The sequence below is a fragment of the Rattus rattus genome, chromosome 12 (genome assembly GCF_011064425.1).
Source record: "Rattus rattus isolate New Zealand chromosome 12, Rrattus_CSIRO_v1, whole genome shotgun sequence".
Classification (NCBI taxonomy): domain Eukaryota; kingdom Metazoa; phylum Chordata; class Mammalia; order Rodentia; family Muridae; genus Rattus; species Rattus rattus.
The window spans coordinates 76,198,907-76,226,233 of NC_046165.1; the positions used below are offsets into that span (position 1 = coordinate 76,198,907).

Sequence of the window (27,327 nt, forward strand, 5' to 3'; positions counted from 1 at the left end):
TATATTAATTATATTATACATTTATTAATAATGTTATATTATATATATTAATATAATTATATTGTATATTATAATAGGATATATAATAAAATATATTATAATATATAATAATAGTAACTATAATAGGAGAGGCCTTCTCCTATGTTCTCCTCTCTCCACTCTTAATCTACTGGCTCCTCCTTGATTTCTTTTTTTCTTTTTTCTTTTTTCTTTTTTTTTTCTTTTTCCTTTTTTTCGGAGCTGGGGACCGAACCCAGGGCCTTGCGCTTGCTAGGCAAGTGCTCTACTGCTGAGCTAAATCCCCAACCCCTGATTTCTTTAAATATTAGGGTGCCCAACACCCCAACCACAGGTCAGTCTGTGCCTGTGTTCCCTCCCAGAAGCTCTGTGGCTTCAAACACCCTGCTAATGACTCTAATTTTCTGTCCTGGGATGGACCGTGCCTCTGCACTCTACAGAGCAGTAAGCACATTCACCTGTGTATCTCACATCTCCACTTAGATTTCCAATTACCGTCTGAGACTGAACAGAACCAAAATTCTTTCTCTCCAAACCTGCTCTGTTTCTAGCTGACTCCATCTGCAGCTCTCAGCCTAGTCACCATGACGGCCTCTCACCTACATTCTCCTATGGCCCTGAGCCACCCTCAGGTACCTTCTAAAAGGCCCAAAGAGACTCCCCCTAACAGTGTGTTTGACATTTTGACTCCACCTTCACCCTCCACTTTGTCTCCTCCACGGCACTGCCTCCGTCTGGTCCACTGCAGCCTCTACTGGCTTGCCTCTCTCCATTAGAATGTAGCCTCTCTCTATTAGAACGTAGGCTACAAAGCCAGGCCTTTCATCCGCTATGCGCATTGCTTATATGATGGCCAATGTCCAAACAAGGCAGAATATCTGTGACGTGTCAGCAGCACACGCAGATGAGATCAGGAAGGCGAGTAGAAAGTTAACCTTAAAGGAGACAGAATACACCCTTGTCTGAGGGGAAGGAGGGAATGACGGCACGCTTTGATTAGCTAAGCAAAATAATGCCGGGAAAGCCACCGACACACGTAGCTTGCTCTGCAGTGTGCCTAGGCCTACACATTTCACACCTGCTAACTGGCATGAGCCTCCCTACAGCCTGTGGGGAGATCTAGTACCATTCTATACAGGAGGAAAAATAGCAGTTGGGCCCGAACCCTAACAGACCTAAGTTTGGGAAGGTTCTTTGCTGGAAGTGTTTGGAGCTATGGGACACAACTGCAGAAGAGGTTTGAGAAGCGATGGAGAATTTGGAGGGGATTGCCAAGCACACTGGGGGTCCAGATATCACTGAGAAGGTGGCCTCACAGTGGTCAGGTCCTGCTACTGTAAAATAATAAAACATGGCGGTGCACACCTACAGTACCAAGGAAGCAAAGGAGGATTGCTGCAAGTCTGGGAAAGGCAGGGCTATACCGTGAGTTCCAGGTCAGTCAGGGTTACAAAGTAAAACCCCATTTCACACACAGGCACACAGGCACACACGCCTACACACACATACATACCAACCGGAGTTAATTGAGTTGAGCCTAATTTGTAGGTTGGAGGACGGGAACGTGACCAGGTCGGGGAAACAAAGATGAAAGATACATTTGGTACAGCTGACCAGAGAACTCAAGAGCAAGGTAATGAATTATGAGATTACTCGAGAGCCTAGAGAATAGAGGCCATGGTGACCAAGATTTAAGATGAAAACAGTTTAGAAGGAAGGCATAGAAAGAGAGTTGTGGTCACTGGGGAGGGAGAAGTGTTCAGGGCCTGGAAAATGTTTTTAGGATGCTCTTGAGGGCAGGGTGGGGCCAGCCAGAGTTACAAGTGCAGGAGTCTGACGCGATTTCCTCCCACCTTGCCCAAAGAGCTTCAAGGACAAACTTCAGTAAAGCTTTTCACTCTCAAACTAATAAAAAGGCATTAACGAAACAGGCCAGCGCCATGAGGGAGAATTCAAAGGTTGTGTGCAGTGCTTAAGAGACAGTTCCAATCCTTTCTGAGAGTTTGTTCAGACATTAAAAACTCTCAGTGGGTGCCAAGCCGAGAAGACTGGAGCCGCTGAATGAGGAAGCGGCTCTCACCTGTGAAGTCTGCCCACATACGGCCCCGGCGTGGGGTTTCACAGAATCAAAGAACCAAATATTTTCTTTCTAATAAGGCACTCAAACCAAACGCTTTTACAGATATTTTCACACAGTGTCATTGTTCACAGAGAATTCTGACATAAGCCTCTCCAGAGTCCATAAATATACTTATTATCACTAATTTTACATTTAAAATGCTTAAAATAGTAAACTTTATGTAGTGTATATTTTACTACAATGAAGTTTTATGAAAATCAGACTAAGAATACAAGGACACCACCCACAAGGTTCCTTCTGAGGAGTTCTATCTGGGTCAACAAAGGGAAGTTGAAAACGCTGCACACAGAACGTGCATTGAACGCAGCTCTTCCGGTCAGCACGGTAACTGTGTCACACAGCGGTTCGCACTGATGATTGTGTGACCAAAAGCTGTGCCTCCTGCAGATGCCCTGTCCTGTCATGGTTCTTGTTAAGCATCCCTAACCCAGGAAAGTAGACGACCTAACATTTGAAGTAAGCCCTCCATTGAATGCACATCACATTTGCAACATTGTAACCCAAAATTTTGGGGCAGCATTATTAAGAGTTGTAATTGGGGGCTGGAGAGATGGTTCAGCAGGCATTGAGTGCTCTTCTAAAGGTCTTGAGTTCAATTCCCAGCAACCACATGGCGGCTCACAACCATCTGTAATGGAATCCAAGCCCTCTTCTGGTGTGTCTGAAGACAGCGACCGTGTACTCTAACTGACCCTAAAAATAAATAAATAAATGTAATTGGATGTTGTGGTGCACGACTTTAGTCCCAGCACTCCACAGGCAGAGGCAGGCAGATCTCAGAGTTTGAGGTCACCCTAGCCTACAAAGTACAGGCCAGCCAGGACTTTACAGAGACCCTGCCTCAAAAAAAAAAAAAAAAAAAAAAAAAAAGAAAGAAAGAAAGGTGCTAATGGAGCCGTCTATGCTGCTTTACTTGATTACATCACTGAATTCCTCATACCCATACCCCCATACCACTGAGGGCAGGACAATTAACTTTAGCTGCAGGGAGGGAAACCAAGGTAAATTATATTTAAAAATCACTTAGGAATAAACAGGAAATGGGTGTGGAGAGGTGAACTATGATTTAGCCTCTAAAAGGCCCTCTTAGTTAACGTGAGCATGCACAGACCTCGAAGACATTGGGTAGCTCCGGTTGTGTGAAGTTGCCAGGATAGCTCAGTCCACGGCTGTCACAGAAAACAGTGTGACACTTGGTTGGGGTGGGGGGGGGGGGAGTGGGACTGGCGCTAAGTGGATACAGAATTAGAGCTTGGATACAGAATTCAAGTTCTGGAAATGGACGGCGGGGATGGCCATACAGCAGCACAAATATACTTAACGCCACTGACGCTTAAAATGGTCCATTCTATGTGGCATGTATTTTACTCCATTAAAAAAAAACTCTATGAAAAATAGGACAGTATTACTACTATAACTGCAGTTACTAAAACGGTACCTCCACAGGAAGCAATGGCACATCTAGGGCAGTTTGGTACAAAGGCATGGAAAGGCCATCAGGCTAGGATGGAAAGGCCATCAGGCTAGCATGGAAAGGCCATCAGGCTAGCATGGAAAGGCCATCAGGCTAGCATGGAGGCTAACACTGAGGATGCTCCCAGATGACGGGGTGAAGGGAGATCCAGGCCTCCCGGCTACGCTCTGGCTGCAGCACGGAACGCACTTTGGACTATCTTGCTCCACTGACACACTAAAGCCTTTTCTAGGCGTGGGGATTGCTTCCGTGTGTGCCTCCTTGTTCCTTTTGGGCACAGAATATTGAGGTCAGTAGCTCTGTCTGCTCCACTGCGGGCCAGAGCCAGAAGGTACAGTGTTTTTGTCTTGAGACAGGCTGTCACATCGTATTATGTAGACCGGGGTGAGCAGGAATTCACAGAGACCCACCTGCCTCTGCCTCCCGAGGGCTGGGATGGAAGGTGTGCACAGCCATGCCCGTCTCTAGGAGGAAATCATTACACGGCTACTGAATGCAGAGAGGTTTACATTGTTTATGAAAGGGACAACTGCTCTTTCTTGCAAGGGCTGTATCTGAGCCTGAGCCGATGACATTTAAATGTGACACACAGGCACCACTTGTGTCACACAGACCCTGGAGAAGAGCTCAGGTCCCCCTGAAGGAGGCGCTTGGCTTACTTGGTGTGGCCCACTTTCCTGGGGAGCGGAGAGCAACTCTGATGGAAACTTTGTGTTCTTAGCCACCTTGGAAAGAGTGGCACGGGGTGGGGTGGGACAGGGTGCTGGCATCTGGGCAGCTCAGCAGCACAAGGGAGGAGAAATGGGGGATACTGGGTTCACTTGGGATAGAAATGGTAGGAAGAGAAAACAAAATTACACACAGTGTGTGTGTGTGTGTGTGTGTGTGTGTGTGTGTGTGTGTGTGTGTGTGTGTGTTTTCTCTCCCCATCTCTGTCCCTTTAGCCCCCAGCCTCTGGGTAGATTTGCTGCAAAGGAAGAAATATAAGGCAAAGCAGTGGGGGCCCCTGACCTCCTGGGCGCAGCACGTTTTGCTAATCTAATCACGTCTGACAATGGAGCCCATACATTTAATGATCCACGAGATCTTACTGTCCAGGTGTTACGTATCTGCCTCCGGTAGGCGAATGCTATCTAATCTACCACACATGGGAACAATCAGAGCCATGCATGCTTTATGTCTATGACTTAAAAGCCTATATGGAAAAGTTAAAACATGAATTTATGTAACTCTGATAAGAAAAATTTGAAACCAAATGGATATTTATAAAAGCGTATTTAGAGTTGGTGGGAGGTAAAAAGGCCCTTCCAACTACTCTGTAAACTGGGGCACATGTAATCACTTTAAGAAGAACTCAGTCTTCTAATTCTACTCCACGCTGCATTAACAGGAAAAGCAGTCAGCCACCCGGAAACGTGTGCCTCCTGGAATTTCAAGTGGATTCACTTTTAGAGTGACTGTTCTCATCCACAGTACATGAAATCTTCTAGCTGGTAAAACAAACAGACAAACAGACAGACAGACAGACGCTCACATTCTTCTCGAGAGCAGAGTCGAGTTTTAGGTATCAACAAAGACAGCACCGGGCCTTCCACACTGAGCAGGAAGACTTTATTCCCGTCATCCATGTACTGTACAAGTATGAAGTGCACATAGAGCTCTCTCCGACGGGTAAGACTGCAGACTCTGTTAGGATTGACTCAGGACACGAGGTTCTGCCTTGTGTAGAAAGTACGCTCTCCGGCTGCAAGTCTTCAGGAAGTTTCTAGTATGTCCTTGTCTGCCTCTTTCTGACCACACAGTGCAAAGGATTCCTGCACAAACTGGCGGCACATGGGACACTGCTTGAAGTAGCACACACAGCTGTCGCACAGGCAGGCGTGCCGGCAAGGCAAGAGCACCCAGTTCACACCCCCGTTCTGGCACACCACACAGTCTTTGCTGCTCTCCTCCACCGGGTCCACTTCAGCCCCAGCCAGCCCCGCCTTCTCCAACAAGCTCTGCTCCACACTCCTGTCTGCGGGAGACTGGTCGCTGGAGGGAGTAGCACTATTATTTGCAGACATGAAAAGTTGCTGAAAAATCAAAGAAACCAGTGTAAAGATGACTGTGAACAACAGTCGCTTTCTGAACCTGGGGGTCACAACAGCTACTGAAAATTTATGAGCTAGCAAATCCAAGAGGCAAGAGCTACTTCTTGAAGTAACTATAAACCCTAATTCTCTTTAAAAACAGCCATCCCTTGATCTCTACAAGTAACAAATATTACTTACCTTAAGATCATAAAATTGACCTTGAGCCAGGATTAAATATTGATACAATATTCTGCAGGGAAGTTTGTAAGTCTTATCAGGAATATGAATGACAGACACCATGGAAATCTGAAATAAAAATTGGACATGAGTCAGTACTTAACCGTTTTCTCACAGATGAGAAAATGCTTCGTATATCAGATAAGAGATGTATTAGAACATTTACTCTAATTTGTATAAATCACAGCAGTGATTTATACAGGAACCAGTTACCGACAGATTTCTGACACAGTTTAATTCTACTGAAATTTACAGCTTCATTGTGCTCTCAATAAAAATATCAATGTGCTTTGCTACAGAGCTATATACACTGACTAAAATACTCACACAGAAAAAGGAACATGTAAGGATAGGGACGCACTCAACAGCTCGAGGTTCCCTAACCCCATCCAACATTCCATTGCGTGGTACGGATTCCTAAGTAGGAATGGATGACACAGAAGAAACAGTCCAGAGAGAGAAGAAAACTAGTTGTGGGCAAATCACAACGAGGCAGACACACAGAAGGGTCTTCTTATTTGTTTTGTTTTCTTATTTAAACACATAGTTTGGGGATATCTGGATAACAATTTGGAAAACTGGAAAACTGGACGTCTGCCTCCCACAGCATCTGTAACCTCAGTGCTGTGAGGCAGACAGGCAGCCCCCAGGAGCTCATTGGCCAGTTAGCCAGTCAGTTAGTTCTTAGTTAAGTTCAACTCCCTGCCTCAAAAAAGGTAGGGTGGAGAGCAACTCAGGAAGACGCCTGATGCTCACCTCTGGCCTCCACATGGCACACCTACATACATGTACACACGACATGAACATAAAGTAGGTGACTGAAGATGACATTCAATGCTGACTCCTGCCCTGCCCCCCCCACATAAAACACAAGATAAACAAACAAAAGCAAACCTCTTTCTCACACACAGGATTGACACATATGCAAAAGCTTGCACTCCCATAGAGACTCTCATGAGAAAGAGGGGGTGGGAGAATTCAGTGAAGGAAATTGGCACTATTGGTAACAAAAGAGCATGCATTCACCGCTCTGCTACACCCCGGCATAAAGCACACCTGCACAGGTTATTCAGGATAAGACACTTACACTGGGAATGCCCTATGTCATCCAAGCAAGGAGGCTAAGTACGACACGCATGTATGCACGCACGCACGCACGCACGCACACATACACACACAAGCACGTACATACACACACACACACACATACACATACACACTTGCATGCACGCACTCACGAAAGCGCATATGTGTGTGAAGCCAGCCAGAATCCCCAAGAGCACCAATTGCTGAAACCCTGAAAACTCAAAGCCTCTAAAAATCTAAAGCTCTCAGAGTTGGAAACCCACAGATTATAAGCCAACAGGTTAAAAACTCTGAAAAACAATCTGTAGTAGTGGAGGAAAGGCTGTATGGGCGGGTGGAGGGGTAGAAAGCCAAATCTTGGGTGGAGGGGTAGAAAGCCAAATCTTGGGGATGGGTTAGTATGCCCTCACTTGCCCATAGTATACTTTAAGCTACTAAAAATACCACGTATTCCTCCTGCCCCGTCATACACAGCACTAGGCCTCCCACCATGGAGTAGATGCAGGGATCTTCTAAAGCAAGGACACCTGCTCACACGGAGATCACTCCAGTGTGGCAGAGCAGTAGAGGGTAAACCAGTGTTAGCTGGAAACTTGGCATTTACCACACAGTCCATCATAGGAGACCAGTGGGTGCCTTGCTTTGATTAATAATGATGCCTTCAATGTGGTCCCCACTGTTCTGTTTGATTTATTAAGTATATGCCTGGAAGCATCAGAAACTTTAGAAACTTAGCCATTTATGTATTATTGCCTGGAAAAAGCAAATGCATTTATAAATGCTTATTGGAAGATGTAGTGGCCTTTATAAAATAAAACGGAACTCAACTGAATTGCCACATAATAATGGCATTTGGAACAAGATATGCTCAAGCTTCTGAAAGTAAAAGTGCCAAGTGTTACCAATAAACCTGGTTTTATTTTCCACTCAACCAATGCATTTGCTGGAAATTAGACAAGAGCATTTGCCAATTGTACAGACAAGATGCAAACTGCTGGTTAGAAGCATCCTTGTCTGCTGAGCTCTCCCTCCAGGTGGTAAAATTCCAGGAGCGTTTAATGAATCAGAGCCGCTTGCCAAGCAGAGGAGACCAATGGCAGGCTGCTGCCCGATGACCAGCTTTGTTTTCGTCAACTGTGTCATCTGCCTGAGATTTGGGTATCCTGGAACCCCATAAGAGCACAGCACAGAAGACAGGTTCTCCAGTGATAACGGACATGACTTATACGAAATCATAGAAGAATTTACAAGAGATGTGCTGCATAGAACATGAGTGTATTCTCTGAGGACAGCCATACACATGACTCCAAAAACACGGCTAACTGGGCCAGAGTGATGGCTCAGCGGTCAAGAGGACTTGTGTACAATCACGAGGATGGGAGTGTTCCACCCTAGCCATGCGAGATGACTCCAGCTCCAGGGAGAGCCAACTCCGTCTACCGACCTACAGTCATTGGCACGCACTCACGGATAGGTGCACACACAAGTAACATAGATGTAGAAATACAGTTGATTGTGGCTCACGGGGCTCATGGGGCTTAGGCATGGGCATGAAGACAGTCTACAAGAGTCCAGACAGCATTATTAATTTGCAATTAGGGATGCTGAATATTTCAGTTCTGCATCACTTTTAATAATAGTTTTCAATTATGTAAAGAATTCTATAGATTATTGTTTTATGTGTTTTTTGCAAATTTGATTGCACAAAAGTGTTATCAAAATACTAACTTGGTATGTGAATACTATACACATAAAAACACAAGGGTCTGGGGACATGCTTTGGTTAGTAAAGTTCTGTCACACAGGAGCAAAGACCTGAGTTTGATTCCCAGAACCCACGTAAAAGCTGGGCACAGCAAGGCAGCACCTGTAATCCCAGCACTGGAGGGTAGGAAGGGAAGGACATGGGTGGCTCCCTCCAAGATTGGTGGCCAGTCTAGTTGAACTGATAAGCTCCAAGTTCAGAGAGACTGTGTCTCAGAAAAATAAAGTGAAAAACTGGTGCTGACCTGTGGGCGTGTACACACACGAAACCACTGAGATGTCCTCACTAAGTGAAGAGGGTTCTTCCTGTATATCTGAACTCATAAAAGACATTTCCAGAGATTTCTGCTCTGGCTAACTGCAGTATTTCATCATGGTCATGACTTTTGATCAAGCTCATTAAAAAAAATATATATATATATATCTATCTTGGTATTTCTACAATCAGTTATAAAGTTGGAGTACAAATTAACACTCTGTCTTACTTAGGGTTTCATTGCTGTGAAAAATTACCATGACCAAGGCAACTCTATAAGAGGACAGCATTTAATTGGGGCCAGCTTATAGTTTCAGTCCCATTTCAGAGATTTCAGCCCATTGTCATCAAGGCAGGAGGCAGTGTCTAGGCAGGCATGGTGCTGGAGGAGCCAAGAGGTGTACATCTTGACTGGGAGGCAGCTAGAAGAAGACTACTGTTTTCCAGGCAGCTAGGAGGAGGGTCTCAAAGCCCATCCGCAGTGACACACGTCCTCCAACAAGGTCACACCTCCTAATAGTGCCACTCCCTGGGCCAAGCGCATTCAAACCACTACACACCCAGTGACATATGTTTAAAAATTCTGCTTTTCTTCCTATCTTTTGTGAACACAGTTTGTCTCTTTATAACTCAAGGCTCGTAGGACATCAGTGGCACATCAGAACATGTGTACTTGTGAAAACACAAGACATTATCTGATTTTGTAAAGTAGCCTACGGAGTATTCTAACATGTGTATGTCTCTCAGATAAATTCTCTTTATTATTAATATTATTGACGTGTGTGGGCATGGGTGCACTTCCAGCTTTATTTTAATGTTATTAACACGTGGGTACTTGGTGCACGTTCAGGGAACAACTTTGTGAGGTCTGTCGTCTCCTTCCACCTTTACATGGGCTCTAGTGATTGAATTCAGGACTCTAGGCTTATGTGGCAAATGCATTTACCCATTGAGCCATCTTGCAGGCCCTACAACTCCCTTGAAAAAAGTAAATAAATGTCTTTTAACTAAACTTTTAAAATTGTGTTCCCCAGAATTGTATTTTAGGATTTTGATCTTTCAGGATTTCAATATTCAGGATTATGACTTTTCATTCAAACCAAATGAAATGCTATGCAGCAATTAAAAACCAAAAAACAGCTGGAGAGTTGGCTCAGAGGTTAAGAGCACTGAATGCTCTTCCACAGGTCCCGAGTTCAATTCCCAGCAACCACATGGTGGCTCACAACCATCTGTAATGGGATCCGATGCCCTCTTCTGGTGTGTCTGAAGACAGTGACAGTGTATTCATTCATTCATACGCTCACACACACACACACACACACACACACACACACACACACACACACACACTTCTTTAAAATTTTCTTGAATAAAAAAAGCCCATGAGGAATCTCTGTTGACCTGTGTGTAAGTGATCTCTCATGACACTGTGGCATGAACAGAGTACAGAGAAGGCCAACAGCACCTGCCATGCCCTACCTTCATGTAAGGGAAAGAAGACATAACAAACAATGGACAGGATCATCCAAGGCACTGGGCGTGCGGGAGACTCCTGAAGGTCGCTTATGCCACTTTCTTCATCTTGAGAGAGTGAATCCACATCATTTACAAGCACGGTTTGACTCAATGCTCAGCCTTGGTAGGAAGTGCTGAGACAGCGATTTGAGTGCCAGAAGAGTTCAATTCGAAACTGATATAAACTACTGAGGAAAAGAAGAAGGGATCCCTGCGGACACTGGGACGAGAAGGCTCTGGTTTGTAGGAGTGTGAGGAGAACTGACCAGAGAGTCACTTTCTGTTACCTTGGTAAACATAAACTCTCATAAGAATCACTATGGGGTATTACAGACTGGGCCATCGATAAAGAAAAGGAGGACACCTGCGATGGTCCTAAAGGGTCCAGAAGAGAGTTGGGCAACTAGGGAACAGCACCTCAGTCTGCTTACCTGCCCCATTCTGCAGAAACATTTGCAAGACACAGTAGGGAGAGGAGGGAAGGAGGGGAGAGGGGAATGGAGGTCAAACTCTCAGGAGAGCTACAGTGCTTTATTAGAGACCAAGAAAGAGAAACCCAAAGCTAAGAAGTTAAAACAATGGGCCAAGAGGTCAAAGTGTCTACTGCAAATGCCAGCAAATAGCACTCTGCAGTTGAGAGGTAGCCTGTTCAAAGGACGCCTGTCATCCTGCAGGATTCACAGGCTGCCAAGGCCTAACTCTGACCCAGTGACAAGAAAAGCTTCTGCTTACAAAAAGGGTGTGTGTATATAGTTGTCTGAAAAACACTGTTGTAAAAAGCAAGCAAGGCCACCCAGTGGTGATGCACGCCTCCAGTTCCAGCACTAGGGGTAGATCTCTGCGTTTAAGGTCAGCCTGGTCTACACAGGTCCAGGAGCTATAGCTACATAGTGAGGCCCTGCCATAAAATAAACAAATAAATGAAATCTGAAGTTCTTATTTGCAAATAACAAGTTATATTTTTCAGTAAGAGTTTGTACCTTTCAAAATTCAACACATGTTTATTTCATAAAGATACTCTGCTTTTTATGAAATCATAGAAATGGGGACACGGCTCAATGGTAGAGCACTTGCCTAGCATGGATGAGACCCTGGGGGTAGAGTAGGCTGGGACTTTTCTCAACTCTGTTTCAGTCCACACAAGGACATTTGCTCTAACTCCCTAGGTTGTTGCTGAAAGAAAATTATAGGCTAATGCTAATGAGTATATTTTGTATATCACACAAAACTACCATTAAAATGTCCCTGTATCATTACTAGCGAGCATATCAAACTCAAGAAAAGGCCACTCTTGCCATAAGATTGCTTTTCTTTCTTTGCTTTTGTTGTTGTTGTTGTTTCTGTTTTTAGAGACAGGGAGTTTCTCTGTGTATCCCTGGCTGCCCTAGAACTCGCTCTGTAGACCTGGCCAACTTGAACTCAGAGGTCTGCTTGCCTCTGCCTCCTGAGTGCTGGAACTGTAGAGGTGTGCCACCACCCCTGGCTTTTACCATAAGTTTTACCAAGGGTTGCTACATAAATGGTTTAAGTTTCTCTTTTCAGAAATGCGCAGAAGCAGAAGTGGCTCAGAGTGTAGACTTTTGAGACTTGGGTATGTTGTCATATATACAGTGAGCTATCCTGGAGACAGAGGTGAGCCCCAAGTCTAACCAGGAAATTCATCTGTGCGTTAAGAACATCTTAAAAACATGGCCTGACAATAATTTTCGAAAGCATGCTGAATGCACATGAACTTGACTGGTCAGCGAGGGCGGGTTAGCACGTCCCACATGTGGCACATATCAGGGACATGGTTTCTACTTCACTGATCAGTCGGCGGTTCTCAACCTTCCTAATGCTGCAACCGTTTAACACAGTTCCTCATGCTGTGGTGATCCCCAAACATATTTTTGTTGCTACTTTATAACTGTAATTTTACTACTATTATAAATCATGGTGTAAATATCTGTGTTTTCTCGTGGTCTTAAGGCCATCCTGGTTAAAGGGGTCACAACCCATAGGTTGAAAACCATGAACTTAGATGCTTTGATGTTCTAAACAGGGAACTGCCAGTCTAGAGAATCTGTTCAAACATTACCTTAATCCTAGCACTCAGGGAGCAGAGGCGGTGATCTCCAAGGCTGAGGCCAGCCTGGTCTATAGAGTGTGTTCTAGGACAGCCAGGGCTACACAGTAAAATCTTGTCTTGCCCGCCCCACAGTGGCTCCCCCACAAAAAAAACCAATCAGTATACAATGAGGAAAAAAGAACTCCTGAAATGACTGAACATAGGGACGCCACGTGGAAAACACAGGTGTAACAGGGCTCCAATGGAAACAAGGTAACTTTAACTGTGGCCCCAAAGGACCAGACCTGGTCTCAAAGTCGAGCATTTTAAGTCAATATGACGCCGATCAATCCAGTAATAAAAACGTAGAGAACAGGCACACGTCCCAAAGGACATTTTCTCTAAAGCAAATCTTACCTACCACAGAACAATAAAATCCACTCAACATTATTAATCCACCTTTAACTTTCTAATAAAGCCATGCTGTTGTCACCCACAGGGGGGAAAACATCATATTCTGAAGGTGTGTTACAGGTGTAAAAACTAAACAGGGATATGATCCATGTTTTAATTTTTCAAGAAACATTAATCCAAGACCAAATCTATTTTCAGAAATTAATTTTCCTATTTCAAAAGTAATTAGGAATCACCCAAATCTTATAAAGGTGAGGTATTCCGGATGCCCCAATACTTACAATGTCATAAATTTCCCTGTCATCCTCATCAGCGAGGGTCAACAGAGCTACCAATGGATAGCGAGATCTGGGCACTGGACCAAAGTCTTCAACCCCAGTACCGCTTGGTAATTGGCAATATATTTCTTCTTTGCTGTGCTTTTTAATACTTTTGAGTATGTAAAGGCCAATTGCCAAAAGAACAAAAATATATTAGTAAGTCAAAAACTTGGCAACATCTGACTGTATCCAGAGTCTTGCTTTTTCTGTGCCAGTGAGTGCATGAGGAAAAAGGATACAAATACTGTTCTCGGTGGAGATAGTCACTGTACAGCGCCTCTTCCAAGGCTTGCGGAGTGCTTATCCTGAAGCAGTAAACGTGCTTCTGAAGAGCTTCATAGAGCTTTTGAACACTGCACCCCCAGTAGCACGTAAGACGACTGTCTTCCAGGCAGTCTGTCGTCAAGGTTACACCTGCTACAGAAAACAAACAGAAAGAGAATGGGTGTCACCCAGGGATCGGACAATATAGTAGCAGGGTAAGAAACACATAGGGCTTTGCTCTGGATGCTGGCCAAGCTCATGACATTTTTTAAAAGTTGTTGTATATCTACCAAGCCGTATATCTACAAACATAAAAATCTCAACAGCTATGCACAATTATAGCAATATCAGCAAAATGTTATTGTTATAATTTATCTTTAAAATGATCAGCTCAGTTTTCCTTTTTGGTAAGTAGAACCACCCCTTTCGAGGAACAGATGCAATTCAAATCCCAAGGGTCAGGAGAGCAGAGCAGAGCCATCCAGAGTGTGTTTACAAACCAGGGTGTCCGGACGGTGATCACTCAAGTTAGACAGCACTGAGATGAGGCTACACTTGACCACTACTGCTTACTAATGCACACAATGACAGTGTTGCCGACCATGACGCAGCGTTCGCAGCCTGAGGAACGGCTGGGAATACCGACTGTGGAAGGTTTAGTAACTCTCTCTTTGCTTTCCACCACAGAAGGCTACAACTTTGGTAGTTGATAAGTAGATGACTAAGGGGACACGCAAGTTGTCTGTGTCATCTTACTTATGGATTCTGTGCTTACACAGTCCTTTAGTGCTAACAACGTGATTTTTCCTCCTTCCTGGTAGCAGCTGAAGCAAACCGAGAGCGTGTCTCCTGCAGCTGGGAGAGGAAGCTGCTACAGTCGGAGCGCAGAGGCAGGGTGTTTGACTAGAACACAGTGCAGTCTGGGTCACTGTTCCTGGCACATCAGTCTGGCCTTTGCACCAGGCTCCAGGCCTACCAGCAAAACGCAGGCCTCAGTGTGCCTTCACTGAAGACTTCTCTCTGCCTGCCTGTGACAGGAACTGTGACTGATTCCTGATTTTTAAAAATTCAATCCAGAGTGCTGCAAGAAGATAAAGGAATTCAAGCAAGTGCTTCACAGGTGACGGAGATGGTGTCCTATTCTTCTTCAGCTTTGGTGGTGTGTGAGGGGCACAAGACCACGCATAAGTAACCAGGTGTTAACTAGCAGGAACTCTGCATAGGCGACCGGGATGAAATTCTATCTCAGGTATTTATTTGATTTCGACCTGGTATTAATTCACTGACAACTGAAAGTCACCATGCTTTAACGTGTCACTAAAATTGGTTCTAGATTAGTGTTCTCAGCCATCATGACGCACCACAGTTCCTCATGTTGGGGTGACTCTCAACCATAACATTATTTTTGTTGCTCTTTCATAACTGTAATTTTGCTGCTATGAATCATAATGTAAATATTTTTGGAGACTGACGTTTGCCATAGGGATCTTGACCCCCAGGTTGAGAACCACAGTTCTAGAAGCTAATGAAAAAGAGTCATAGCATCTGTAGAATTCTCCCCCCAGAATCTCGCAGCATCTGGACCTAAAGGTCCATACGTGGAGAAGATAATGTCCTAATGGAAGCCACCTGACACAGCTCAAATATTTGCTAAACTAGTCTCCCTTTTTATTTTCCCACTTCTTTCACGAGGAATTTCTCCTTTCACATGTTCTCGTTCTTCTAAAGTCCACACATATAAATTGCATACACAGAACTGTTATATTAATATCATTAGCAAGACTGGGGCACAGCTGTAAATCAGAAAGTTTAATGCCAAATGGGGTATGGCTTCCTTCAACCCATCCTTACCCCACACAACTGCACTAGGCTAACAACACAGAGTACCTGAGATAGTCTTGCCCTGAGCCATTTTTAACAACTCAGGCAGGAAAGCCATCTTGTCTCTGTGAGGAAGTGAGGTCCAGAGAGCAGGTGTGAGGATGGTGAGACAGCCAGGGCCCCTGGAGAGGAGCAATCAGGACACAGAGGTTGGCAAACTGCTCTCCAAATGCTGATGTGTGTTTTGCCCAAGTCTTTTGCTTTATGTTAACCGTTATTGGCTCTGTTAAGACGGGCTGGGAAGGGGGTTGGGGATTTAGCTCAGTGGTAGAGCACTTGCCTAGGAAGCGCAAGGCCCTGGGTTCGGTCCCCAGCTCCGAAAAAAAAGAACCAAAAAAAAAAAAAAAAGACGGGCTGGGAAGGGTGGAGTGGAGAGGGCTTCCAAAGTTACAACAGGCTTCCTGCTGCAACTCGTCTAACTTGACTCATATATACCGAGCATCTAACTTACATACTTAGCGCCCACAGTAGGACATGAGCTGAACAAAATACAAACAACAGAATCCCAGCGACGTGTGCCAGTAAACAGATGAATGGCTCTTTTATTTGTTCTCAAGTCACATCATGTCTGGATGTTTGCTCTCCCTCCTATGCAATCTGTCAGGTACTTGGGACATAGTGGTGAGGAAAAACATCCTGGAGCATTAAACTATCTGTGTCTGAAACAAAATAGCCACATGACCATTCACAATGGCAGCATCCGTTCACGACGGCAGCATCCGTGTAGACATTGTTTAAGGAGAGGTACCCTTCCATGAACTTTGCTCTTCTAACTTACTCTCAAATCCTTCTTTTTCCCCACAGAAAACACGTAAGAAATGTTATCCACTGCTGTTCTTTTTTCCTTAAGTGAGTTCTTTCAGTAGCCACACTCCGAGTGAACATTGCCTTTTCTGTTAGTGAAGTATGTCAGAGTTTGGGCATAGCTGAGAGCACCACTGACTATTTTCATTTGCCTCAGACAGAGGCAGTGTCAGCTCTGCTTGTGATTGTTTTTGCCTGAAGGGTGGTGGTGAGCGATTGCTTCTGCCTGAAAGGTGGTGGCAACTGCCTCAGTTCTTTCTAGTCCAGATTTCCTGGTTTCCTCATAGGATCAGCTCTTCTCATTTCTCAGTGTACCTACCTCCAGGCTTATGGGACTGGACAGCAGTTAGACTCATGGTTGACCTTTCTATTGCCAGTCCTTACCCAAGAACCAGCTAAGACACTGTTAGCAGGTTGAAATCTAAAGCCACCGAGGACTGTGTATATGCTGGGGGGAGTGGGATGTTGTTGAACCACCATTGTATATTTTAATCATCATCACCTTCCTTTAATAAAGGTAGTTTCTTTATGTCATATCATATCTTAAAATTTTTCTAAAATAAAAATATGTCAGAATAAATATGTACTCTTTGGGGAAAATGATCTTGGTTTCTTCGATTTATTAGGGTGGTGTTATTTATAGAGAAAAAAAAAAGAGTAAGAAATTTTGTACTAAAAAAACAATTTACTTGCTGAGGCCAACTTGAGCTCTATCATGAATTCCAGACCAATCTGAGCTGCAGCGTGAGGCCTCCGTCAAAGAAACAAAGAGAGACAGACTTAGACAATGACCCATGTTGACTAACTGGTTTCTTGTCAGGTGATAAGCTTCTGGAAGCTAAGAATGGTCCACAAAAATCACAGTGAATGTGAAGGAGGAAAGGCTATCGGCTCTGGAGGTGAGGTCATTAACTTCAGCCCGAAACTCCCACTGGATTTGATTGTCTACCCAGGGCCACCAGTGGGATGCAGTGGCGGTAATCAGTGACTTGAGGACAGCCACTTCAGCAGAGGGACGTAGGGAGGAGTGGGAGGAAGAGGAAACAAATATAAAGAAATGTGTTCTTTCTCCATTTTCATGTATGTGTGCATGTGTGTGTTGTGCATGTGTGCATGTGTGTGCTGTGCATGTGTGCACCTGTGCGCCGATGTAGCCTTTCGGGTTGATGCTGAGAATCTTCCTGGATCACCTTTACATTCTCACTGAGGCAGGATCTCTCGCCCAGAGCTCAGAGATATCTAGTCTTGCTAGCCAGTTTGCTCGAGGATCCCATTTCACCTTCTAACCTCCACACCCTCCTGACATTTTGTGTGTGGATCTGAACTCTTGCCCTCACAGCTGCATTTTATCTATGTCAAATTCATACAGCTTTTATGTTCGTGTGTTTTTGTTTTTAACAGCTTTGAAGGAAAGAAAAAGAAGTGGTGGCAAGAATAAGGTAAAAGCTGAGAACGACCGCATGTGCTGTTAAGACATGAAAGGTTAGGTATCAAAGGTGAGCACCTCTGCTCTAAATCTCCATCTGCACTGAACAGGTACAGAAGCATTTCAAAATCCACAGACACAAAACAGAATTCAATATGTTTCTTCCAAACCCATGACTCACATTTTTACCTCTGTTATCAGAGACTGGAAACCCATGCAAAGAATCAAGTCTTTTGAACCTCTTCCCTCAAACCTATTGTCTTAGTCTCTCTTCCTGTAGCTGTGGTAAAAATACCCTGGGAATGGCAACTTTGCGGAGAAAAGATTTATTCTGCTACAGCTCAAGTGCACAGGCCATCGTGGTGAGGATTCGGGGTTGCAGGGGCCTGAAGCAGCTGCTCACACTCGGTTCACACTAGGTTCACATCATGACCGTACACTGCCGTTCACTTCTCATTTTCTGGGTGTTTAGTCCATGGGTGCAGCCAAGGGTCAGTGCCAAGCACAATAGGCAGGCCTTCTCACCTGGGTCACCACAATCAAGGCAAACCCTCACAAGTGTGTGAGCCCATCTCCCAAGCGATGCCAGGTCTGTCCAGTTCTCACCGCTGGGGGGCTCTGCCCACCTAACAGTTTCCTCACACCCTCAGGAAACACCTGCTTATCCTTCAATGTCACAACTAGAAAACGACTCCAAGGGGCTGGGATGAGCACACGCTCTCTACAAGGACTTCCCAAAGTGTCTCTACCGTGGCAGACTTAACTTTTCTGTCTTCATAATTCACTTCCATGGTTCCTAAAACAAACCTGCAAACTGTAATTACCACACCAAAAGGAACATATTATATAAAAATAATGTATATTAAAATATCATAATTTCAGATTATAAATCAGTAGTTCTTAGACAGTCAGCAACCTTAAACTCACTGCTTTACACATTTGATCATTTCTCATGTCACTAAAGACCAACGAGTGTGGCACAGACTGTCCACTAACACGTCTGTACCTCACTCTCCTCTCTGTGCACATCTGTCTGTTAACTAATGGATAGACTCTTCCAGAAGAAAATGTACAAAGTGTACATCTTCACGCCCGCAGTGTCAGGTCACTAATGGTTAAGTTTAATGAGGAGAGAGCAATGGAGAAAGGACAGAAGGGCTAAGACAAGGGGACACAGATGGGAGAAAAGCTTGGGAAACAGCCACCAACTTGCTAGAGAAGCTGCGGATGAGTTAGTGATCTCTAAGCCGAACGGATTTTTCACTTGTCTCATTTGTTTCTTGAAAGCTCTTGTGCTGAACTGGGTTTCTTCTGAGTTTCTCAGAATTACTGGAACATCCCAGCCAAACCTAAGGAAAGATAAAGATAAAACATAACTTCAACAAATTAAACTTTATGTCATAGAAAAGGTATGTTAGGCTTCATCACAGATTCCTTTTTAAAATAAGGACCAGGAAGATTTAATACTGTCTTGCAGAATCAATCTGGAATTAAGGGAGGTCAGAGGTCTCACAGGACTGCAATGAGTCATTTGGCTGAATGAATCAGCTCGCTCTTTACGTTGTGGATAACCACACGAGATCAGTAATTATAGGTAAATTATAATTAGAATAAAAACGTGCCCATTATAGAACTATCCTCAAAAGATATGAAAAACAAATGTTCACTCAATGTTCATACTATTTGTTATGATTTATGAGACCAGGGAACTGTTAAAATATCAAATAGTCTTTTGGAAATTTTAAAATAACAAAGCAAAGTATCAGATACAGACTTTCATCATATAATTTTAAAGGTTGTATAAACTATGCAGAAGCATGAACTGTGACAATCCATACAGAACAAGCTAGGGAATGAAGAAACTAAACAGAATATCTAGAAAATCACAAACCAGGCACACTTACTCCAGTTAAACGGAGAGCGCGCCCTCATATAAACGCACAGTCGAGTCAGTGGACTTCAGCTGCGTGCACACTTTGATCACCTCCTTCTCTCCAAAAACCCAGCACCGAGAGACCAGGAAGAAGAGGAAACAGAAAAGAGCCTGCAGAAACAAGCTCACAGACCGGCATATTCCAAGGATAACGTATTAACAGTCAGCACCAAAAAGAGAAATATATTACTATAATCATGTGGATAATTTTCAAAAATGTAAGGGCTGGAGAGACAGCTCAACAGTTAAGATCTCTGTTTTTCCAGACGATCTGGAGTTCAATTCCTAGCACCCACATGGAGCTCATAACTGTAACGGGGCTTTGATATTCTCTTCTGGTCTCTGTGGGTACCGGGCACAAAAGTGGTACACAGACATACATGCCACAAAAAGCCACAAAACAAAATTTTTTAAAATATCAAAAAGTAGATGCTTGTGATGGCTTGTATGTGCTTGGCCCAGGAGTGGTACTAGGAGGTGTAGCCTTGTTGGAATAGGTGTGTCACTGCGGGTGTGTACTTTGATACTCTTGTCCTATCAGCCTGGAAGTTGGACTTCTCTTAGCAGCCTTCAGATGAAGATGTAGAACTCTCAGCTCCTCCTGCACCATGCCTGCCTGGATGCTGCCATGCTCCTGCCTTGATGATAATGGACTGAACTTCTGCACCTGTAAGTCAGCCCCAATTAAATGTTGTCTCTAATAAGAGATGCCTTGGTCATACTGTCTGTTCACAGCAGTAAAACCTTAACTAAGACAATACTACATGATTTTCTAATATGAAAAACTGAAAGAGGCAAAACTAACCTATGGAAGAAATGAGAACAAGCTAGGCTGTTTCTGAGTGCACAGCATAGGAGTCCCTGGAAAGCAAGAAGAGCCCAGCAGTGTGCAGTGCTCAAACTGGTGTTGTACAGATGTATTTGACCACACCCGGCAGACAGCACGCTCCGGATGTGCAGATCCCCTGCAGGAAACTGTCACTTTAAAGAAAACCAGGCCAGGTGTGGTAGTGCAAGCTTTAATCCTAGCACTTAGGAGGCAAAAGCAGTGAGTTCAAGGCTAGCCTGATCTACAGAATTTTAGAACAGCAAGGGACAATTTCTACACAGAAAAACCCTGTCTCCAGACAAAACAAACAAGCAAGCAAGCAAACAAACAAACAAACAAAAACCAAGCCAACAAAATGCCAGAGAGGCCAGGGAGCTGACTCAGTGGGTGATGTGCTGAGCAGGTGTGGAGACCTGAGTTAGAGTCCATGTAAAGCTGGCATGGGAGGGAGCGTCTGTGCAGTGCTCTCACAGCAAGATGGGAGGGAGAGACAGGAGAATTCCCAGGAGCTCTGGGGGCAATCAGGCTGGTCTATGCAGTGAACAAAAAGATTCTGTCTCAAACAAGATGGAAGGGAGGACTGATACTGAGAAGACTGTCCTTAACTTTCAAATGCACACTGCGGAACATGTGAGAGCACATATGTTCATGAGCGCACACGCACACACACACCACATACAGAGAGAGAGAGAGAGAGAGAGAGAGAGAGAGGGAGAGGGAGAGGAGAGGGAGGGGGAGAGGGAGAGAGGGAGAGGGAGGGGAGAGGAGGGTAGGGAGACTGAACACACAAAAAAAAAAACGATAAACAAGACACCCTGCTAGTGTCACACCCGAGTGCTTAGGGGTGAAAAGAACAACTTACTTTAAGGGACAGCCTGGAATAAGGTTGACAAATGTTGGAGAGCAGACGTGATGTATAAATGTTGGCGGTAGAATCTAAGCAATAGGTAATGTGTGCTCCTATGTAATTCTTCCCTGTGTCCTGAATGTTTGAAGATTTATACAATAAAATGTTTGAGAAAAGGAGACATAACTGGGCTTAATGCTGACTACGTTTAGGGAAAATATACTGAGAACGGCTACTGGGAAAGGCTACTGGGAAAGGCTACTGGGAAAGGCTACTGGCACAGACTGACGGTTTCTGTGCCTGGAGCAGGTAGTGGCAACTAAGCCCATGCAAAGCCAATACAGGGCACGCAGGCCATGCAATGCTTAGGGCAAGGCTCACACCAAGAGTGGGTGGGGCCAGTGTCAGTCTGCAACAGAAGTGTCATTGCAATACCTTGTCCTAGGCTGGACGGCTAAGCATTTGGTAACAATTATTATATAACAGTAAAACAGCGAAGGTAAGAAAAAGAATAAGACAAACAAAAATACCTTCCACAAATATTGAGTTAACAAACTAAAATTCTATAATAAACTATCAATCTGCTGATAAATGAAAACTAATAAAATTAGCGAAGAGAACAGACTTAATGATGGACGAATTTTACTGCGCTTAGTTAGATAAGGTGCTGTGGTCCAGGCAGGGGAGAGAAAAAGTGAGCTCTAACAGATCAGACTGTTCTCAAGGACATGCATCGTAACTCAGGACAGCGCTCAAGAATATGTGGACGGATGTGTAAGACCTGGCTCAGCAGGCTCGAAGGCAAATTCATGTTTTCTGGTGTTTTACTGGCGTGCAAAGAAGCAAAAAATATAGCCATAAAGAGGAGATAATGAATCTATAGAAATGTATCAAAAATTATAAAGATACTGGAAACTTACCATCTTCTTATACAACTTGAGAGTCCTTGTCTTTTAACTGGAGACATCTACATAGCTGCCATGACTGTATGTCATGTGCCCGAGAAGGCTAATGAGATTAAGAATATATAGACGGTTTAAAGCACTGCCATCAGTTTTTAGAAATGAGGCTAAGTATGGGATGAAAACTAGGCTGGCTCGCCTGCACAGCAGAACAGACACTGCAGAGTGTAGGACAGGAAATGTGAGGACACTACAGTAGGAGGAGCCGGTACGAGGGCTCAGGGCTCGGAGCGTGGCTTGGTGGCGGCTTGGTGGCGTACTGCCCACCGAGCATGAGGCTGCTGGCAGTAAAAGCCTCTGCAGTGAAACACATATAGTTCCCTCCCTCCCTCCCCCCTCTGTCTCTTCTCTCAAAATGAAATGGAAAGTGAAAAGAAAAGTGAACAAAAAGGAAGCATCTAACAGACAATGTAGCCAAAGTCTACAAGATACAAAAAATATCTTTAAAATCTTGAAAGTTAGAGGCAGACAAAAATCCCCAAAGCAACCTGAAAGTTGTTGCTAATATGCCAACATAGTTCTTTAACTAATGCAAAGGAAGAACAACAGATGCTGGGATAAACAAATACAGATAAGAATGAACTGTAAAATGGTGGACTTAAATCTAACAACTCCAGGCATTATTACATCAATGCCAATGATTCAAACTCCCTAACTAAAAGGCCAAGATTATCAAACTGGAGAAAACTGTAATTCCTATGTATACGGTACATATAGGAAACCCACTTAAAATAGGAAGACAAAAACAGATCTTAAATAGAGCATGGGAAAAGATATTCTTGCTAATACCAACCAAAAGAAAGCTAGAAGTCCTGAGACATAGCTCAGTGGTAGTTCGTCTAAATCCTTAAGATACTAAATTTAATCCTGGAAAAGAGAAAACCAGGGAAAGAGAGAACTGGGGACAGGAAGAGAATGAACAAGTTAGCCGTGGTGGCTACATTAATAGCAAACAAAGCAGAAGTTAGGGCAGAGATTATACAAGGGAAAAAGAATGCTGCTTCAGAATCAGAAAGGAGTTATTTTATCATTCAGACACGATAATCCTAAATGTTTATTCCTCTACGGATGGGACACAACTCTAAAATTAAGGAGAAAAATACACAGAGATGTCAATACTCTGACCAACTCAAGAGAGAAAACTCAGCACGGAGAGCACGGACTTACACAGCTGTATTCCTCTCTGGCCTGGTGCACAGTGTATCACCCAACAAGCAGAGAGGCTCTCCCTCTGATGTGCTAGGATGTTTACCAAAGACAGACCATACTCGGGGCTCTAGGTTACAAACATCTAAAATTCTAGCTGGCTAAAAATGCAAACATATGTATCAAACTTTGTTTGATGCTGATAAAGCTGTACTTACAGGGAAAACCTAGAAGCCAAAGAAAAAGAGACCTGAACTGTCTCAACCTGACTGAATCAAGTTTCCATCGATCAAATGTGTGCTAAGAAATCCTTGAGCGCACATCCTCGCTGCTGTTATCTGTTCTTGGAACTTTCTATGCTTCTCTTGCCATGCTAACGATCTTGTCTCCATCTCCTATGGAGTACACACTTCCTTTAAACCAGTGTTTTTTAACCTTCCCAATGCTGCGACCCTTTAATGCAGCTCCTTATGTGTGGTGAACCCTAACCTTTCAGCAAGGATGACTATCAGATATAGAACAAAGTGGTTTAGAGCCCTCCAAAACTCTGTGATTCCCTAGGAGTTCGTTTGAGAGTTTCAAGTTTGTTTTCTTCCTATAAATACCCAAACAAACCCAGGAACAGCCATCATAGCCCTGGTGTACATTCACTGTCCTCAGAACCACGGTGACTGTGGTCCACAGCCAAGTGCTGTAAAGACTTGCTCCCCCAGGCACCTAATTCAGAAACTACTCATCACAATCAACCAAAGGCATCTTTATTTAAATTAATTACAACGCCATTACATACTAGGATCTCATTAACGAGGGGATGAAGAATATCGCAGTAACAACCAGGTGCCCAAGATGTAATCAACCCAATTGCAAGCTCCATCTTCGATGGGATTTTGCCCAAGAACACTCAGTCATAGTCCATCCAGACCAAAACCCCGTGAATTATTTGAATAGAGAGAAATACACTAAGTAAAAATTATTAGCTAGCACTGGAGATGTAACTCGGTGGGTAGACTGCTTGCCTAGAGTGAGAGACTCTGCCACAAGCTATTATTCCTAAGACAAAGTAACAGAAGAAAGAAAAATGTGGAGTTGGGGCCCCATGCAGCTCGGACTCCAGTAGAATGAAATGAGGCTGATCTAGGAGACTTGCAAACTATACACTGGGACCAGAGCCACTGCCAGAGTGAAGCACTGTTGCCACAGAAAGACATACAAGAAAAACAGCTAAACAGAAGCAATGTGCCCTTTAGTCCTGCCTTAGTGAAGCACTATAGGTGGACGTCTAGCAAATGTCCCAGACTCACCAACAGAGTACACAAGGGTGCAGTAGGCCAACAGACAATCCCTTACTGGACTATGGTGCAGAGGAGGCAGGGAATTGCTGCCAAGTCGAAATCCCAGATTATTCGGGTAAGGTATTTGAGAGTATTTGACTGACTGATGCTGCTGGGACTCACAGAAGCCACCATGGAGGCTAGAAGACATTTATGTCCGATTGTGTGACTTTTTTTTTTTTTCTTTTCTTGGCTACTGTTAGTGGGACCTAATAATCAGATGGATGCTCCTGTCCTCTCAGCAATGCTCACCAACACAGAGGAGATATGCAAGAAACTAGAACACGGCATGTGGGGTAGGAACCACGGCTCAGAAACAGAGCAAGTTGACTAGCTCGCTTTTGTCACCTTGGGTGGGATATTAGAAAGCTGTCGGTAAGATTAAAACGGTGTCCAAGTTATCATCACTTATAACAGATATATCCAACTTTGGTTTAGTTTGCAAATAACAGCATAAAAGGCTTATCTACACAGGTAAGGCTAAGCCAAGTGGGAAGAATGGTTGGTTAGGGTCACCATGACCGGTTAGGTTCAAGTAAGGGCAGAGGTGACTGGCACTTAGTGACAAGGTCTTGCAGTCTCAGCAGTGCTCGGCCCAGACTTCAAGTCATACATCAACAGAAACTTGCAACACTTGTAAAAGTCATACTCACACAAGGGAGTAAACAATCATTATAGATTCAAATCAGCCTCAAACCTGACAGCGCCAGGACTCGAACCTGTGTTTGTCTGACTCCAAAGTCTGTCTCTGTCTCTGTCTCTCTCCTGTCTTCCCTTGACCCTTAGATGCCAGCATTATGTACAATATGAATTTCCCAGTGCAGATCTAATTTTGTGGGCTATTTAACAAGGCATATAATGCAATTATCAACTAGATAACAATTTTCCTCAGAGAGGGAAATTAGGTCGAAGAGAGTAACACCAGTGCTGTAGTCCTTAAAAAACTGTGTATTAAGACTACTTTAAAAAAAAAACAAAAAAAAACCTGGGAAACACCTTCCTAATTCTAATTACAAACTTCCTTGAAGTAAATGACAGCAATTAAAACCTGAAAGGTTAATGATAAATAACACGTAGTGATCTACATATGGTGCCATGCTGCTATATTCCCAGCACTTGGGATATTGAGACAGGACAGCAAGCATAAACTCCGTAAGACACCGGTCTTAAAGAGAAAACCACTTAAGATTGGGCTTCATCTTACCCTGTCCACATCATGGGAGCTTTACGCTATAGCATGGGGGCAGGTGGAAATATTAACATGTTCCTTCTTTCCAAAAGGAGACTCCTATTTTCAGAAACTGACCCGGACCTGTTCCTGTCTTTAAAGTAAGGAAGAATACGTATTTTTGCGGTATTTTTGAGCTCGATTTACAAAGCCCACTTCAGTTCCAAGCCTGTCTGCCTCGGTCCATGCTGGGTTCTCTGAAATGCATTCCCTCCCGTTCTCATATTTTTCAAAGTACTTGCTCCCCAACTGTAGTTCACGTCTCTTCCGTAGGTCCTTCTTCCGGCCACGGTTCTTGTTCACTTAGAACTACTGTTCAACACGTATGGGATTCATGTCTTTTCAAGGGGCTATGAAGGATGCATTCTTTTTTTTTCCTTTTCTTTTTTTTTCAGAGCTGGGGACCGAACCCAGGGCCTTGCGCTTGCTAGGCAAGCGTTCTACCACTGGACTAAATCCCCAACCCCCGAAGGCTGCATTCTTGAAAGCAACCGCTGTAGGGTAGTCCCATGGTTTCAACCAGCTGTGTTTATAAGCATAAACTTGATAAACCCCGCATCTCCTCAAGAGAGATACCGGAGACTCCACACTGAAAGAATTGTTCCTGGGTTATGTAACTCTACTAGAGGCAAAATGAATAACTTATTCTTAAATTCTCGTTCCTTTCTAAAAACCTCCTATCAACTAAAGATCACTTCCAAAGAAGTAGACTGCATCACTAAGCCATTCAATTACTAAACGGTAGCTGCAGAATTCGGGTAAAAGTTCCTCTGAAAGATCTGGGACCAAGCAAGGGTCAGTTCGGGTCAGAAACACAGCCAAGCTCCTTCGGATCCTGTCTGCGCGCTGCGGGCCGGTGACCGGTCCCCGCTGGGCACTGAGTAGGCCGGGGCCCGGGACAAAGCCTTCGGGACACGCACTCTGACCCCCGCACCGTCCCATCCCACCGGGGGGCAGCAGCCTGGCCTGGGCCGAGTGCGTTCGGTGGCGGTGCCCGTTCTGCTGGAGCCACTCGAACCCTCTGCACGGACCCCACACCCGGCAGGAGGTCCCTGTGCCCTCACTCCCAGCCCTGGACACTCACCATCCTAATACCAGGCCGGTGGTGACGATGAAGCAGGTGAAGACCACCGCGATGTAGAAGAGCGGCGAGTATTCGTAGAGCGTAACCAGGAACACTGCGGCCATCGGGGTCTCCTGCGCTAAGCCCGGACCAGCCCGGCCGGCCGGGAACCGAGCTGGTATGGCGCCCCGGAGCGGACAAACTTTGTAGGTCCTCACTCGCCCAGGCTTCTGGGCAGCTGACAGCCGCGGCCACTGGAAACGG

General features: G+C 44.4%; 1 protein-coding gene across 1 annotated transcript; it reads right to left on the bottom strand.

Moving 5' to 3' along the window:
* Positions 1 to 5,221: 5,221 nt before the first annotated feature.
* Cgrrf1 (cell growth regulator with ring finger domain 1) lies at positions 5,222 to 27,327 on the bottom strand. The gene is made up of 6 exons (XM_032917863.1): positions 27,085 to 27,327; positions 18,934 to 19,073; positions 13,589 to 13,766; positions 13,311 to 13,458; positions 5,906 to 6,013; positions 5,222 to 5,707 (listed from the first exon to the last, which is right to left on the bottom strand). The coding sequence occupies exons 1-6, from the start codon at positions 27,186 to 27,188 to the stop codon at positions 5,387 to 5,389; spliced, it is 999 nt and encodes a 332-aa protein (XP_032773754.1). The 5' UTR covers positions 27,189 to 27,327; the 3' UTR covers positions 5,222 to 5,386.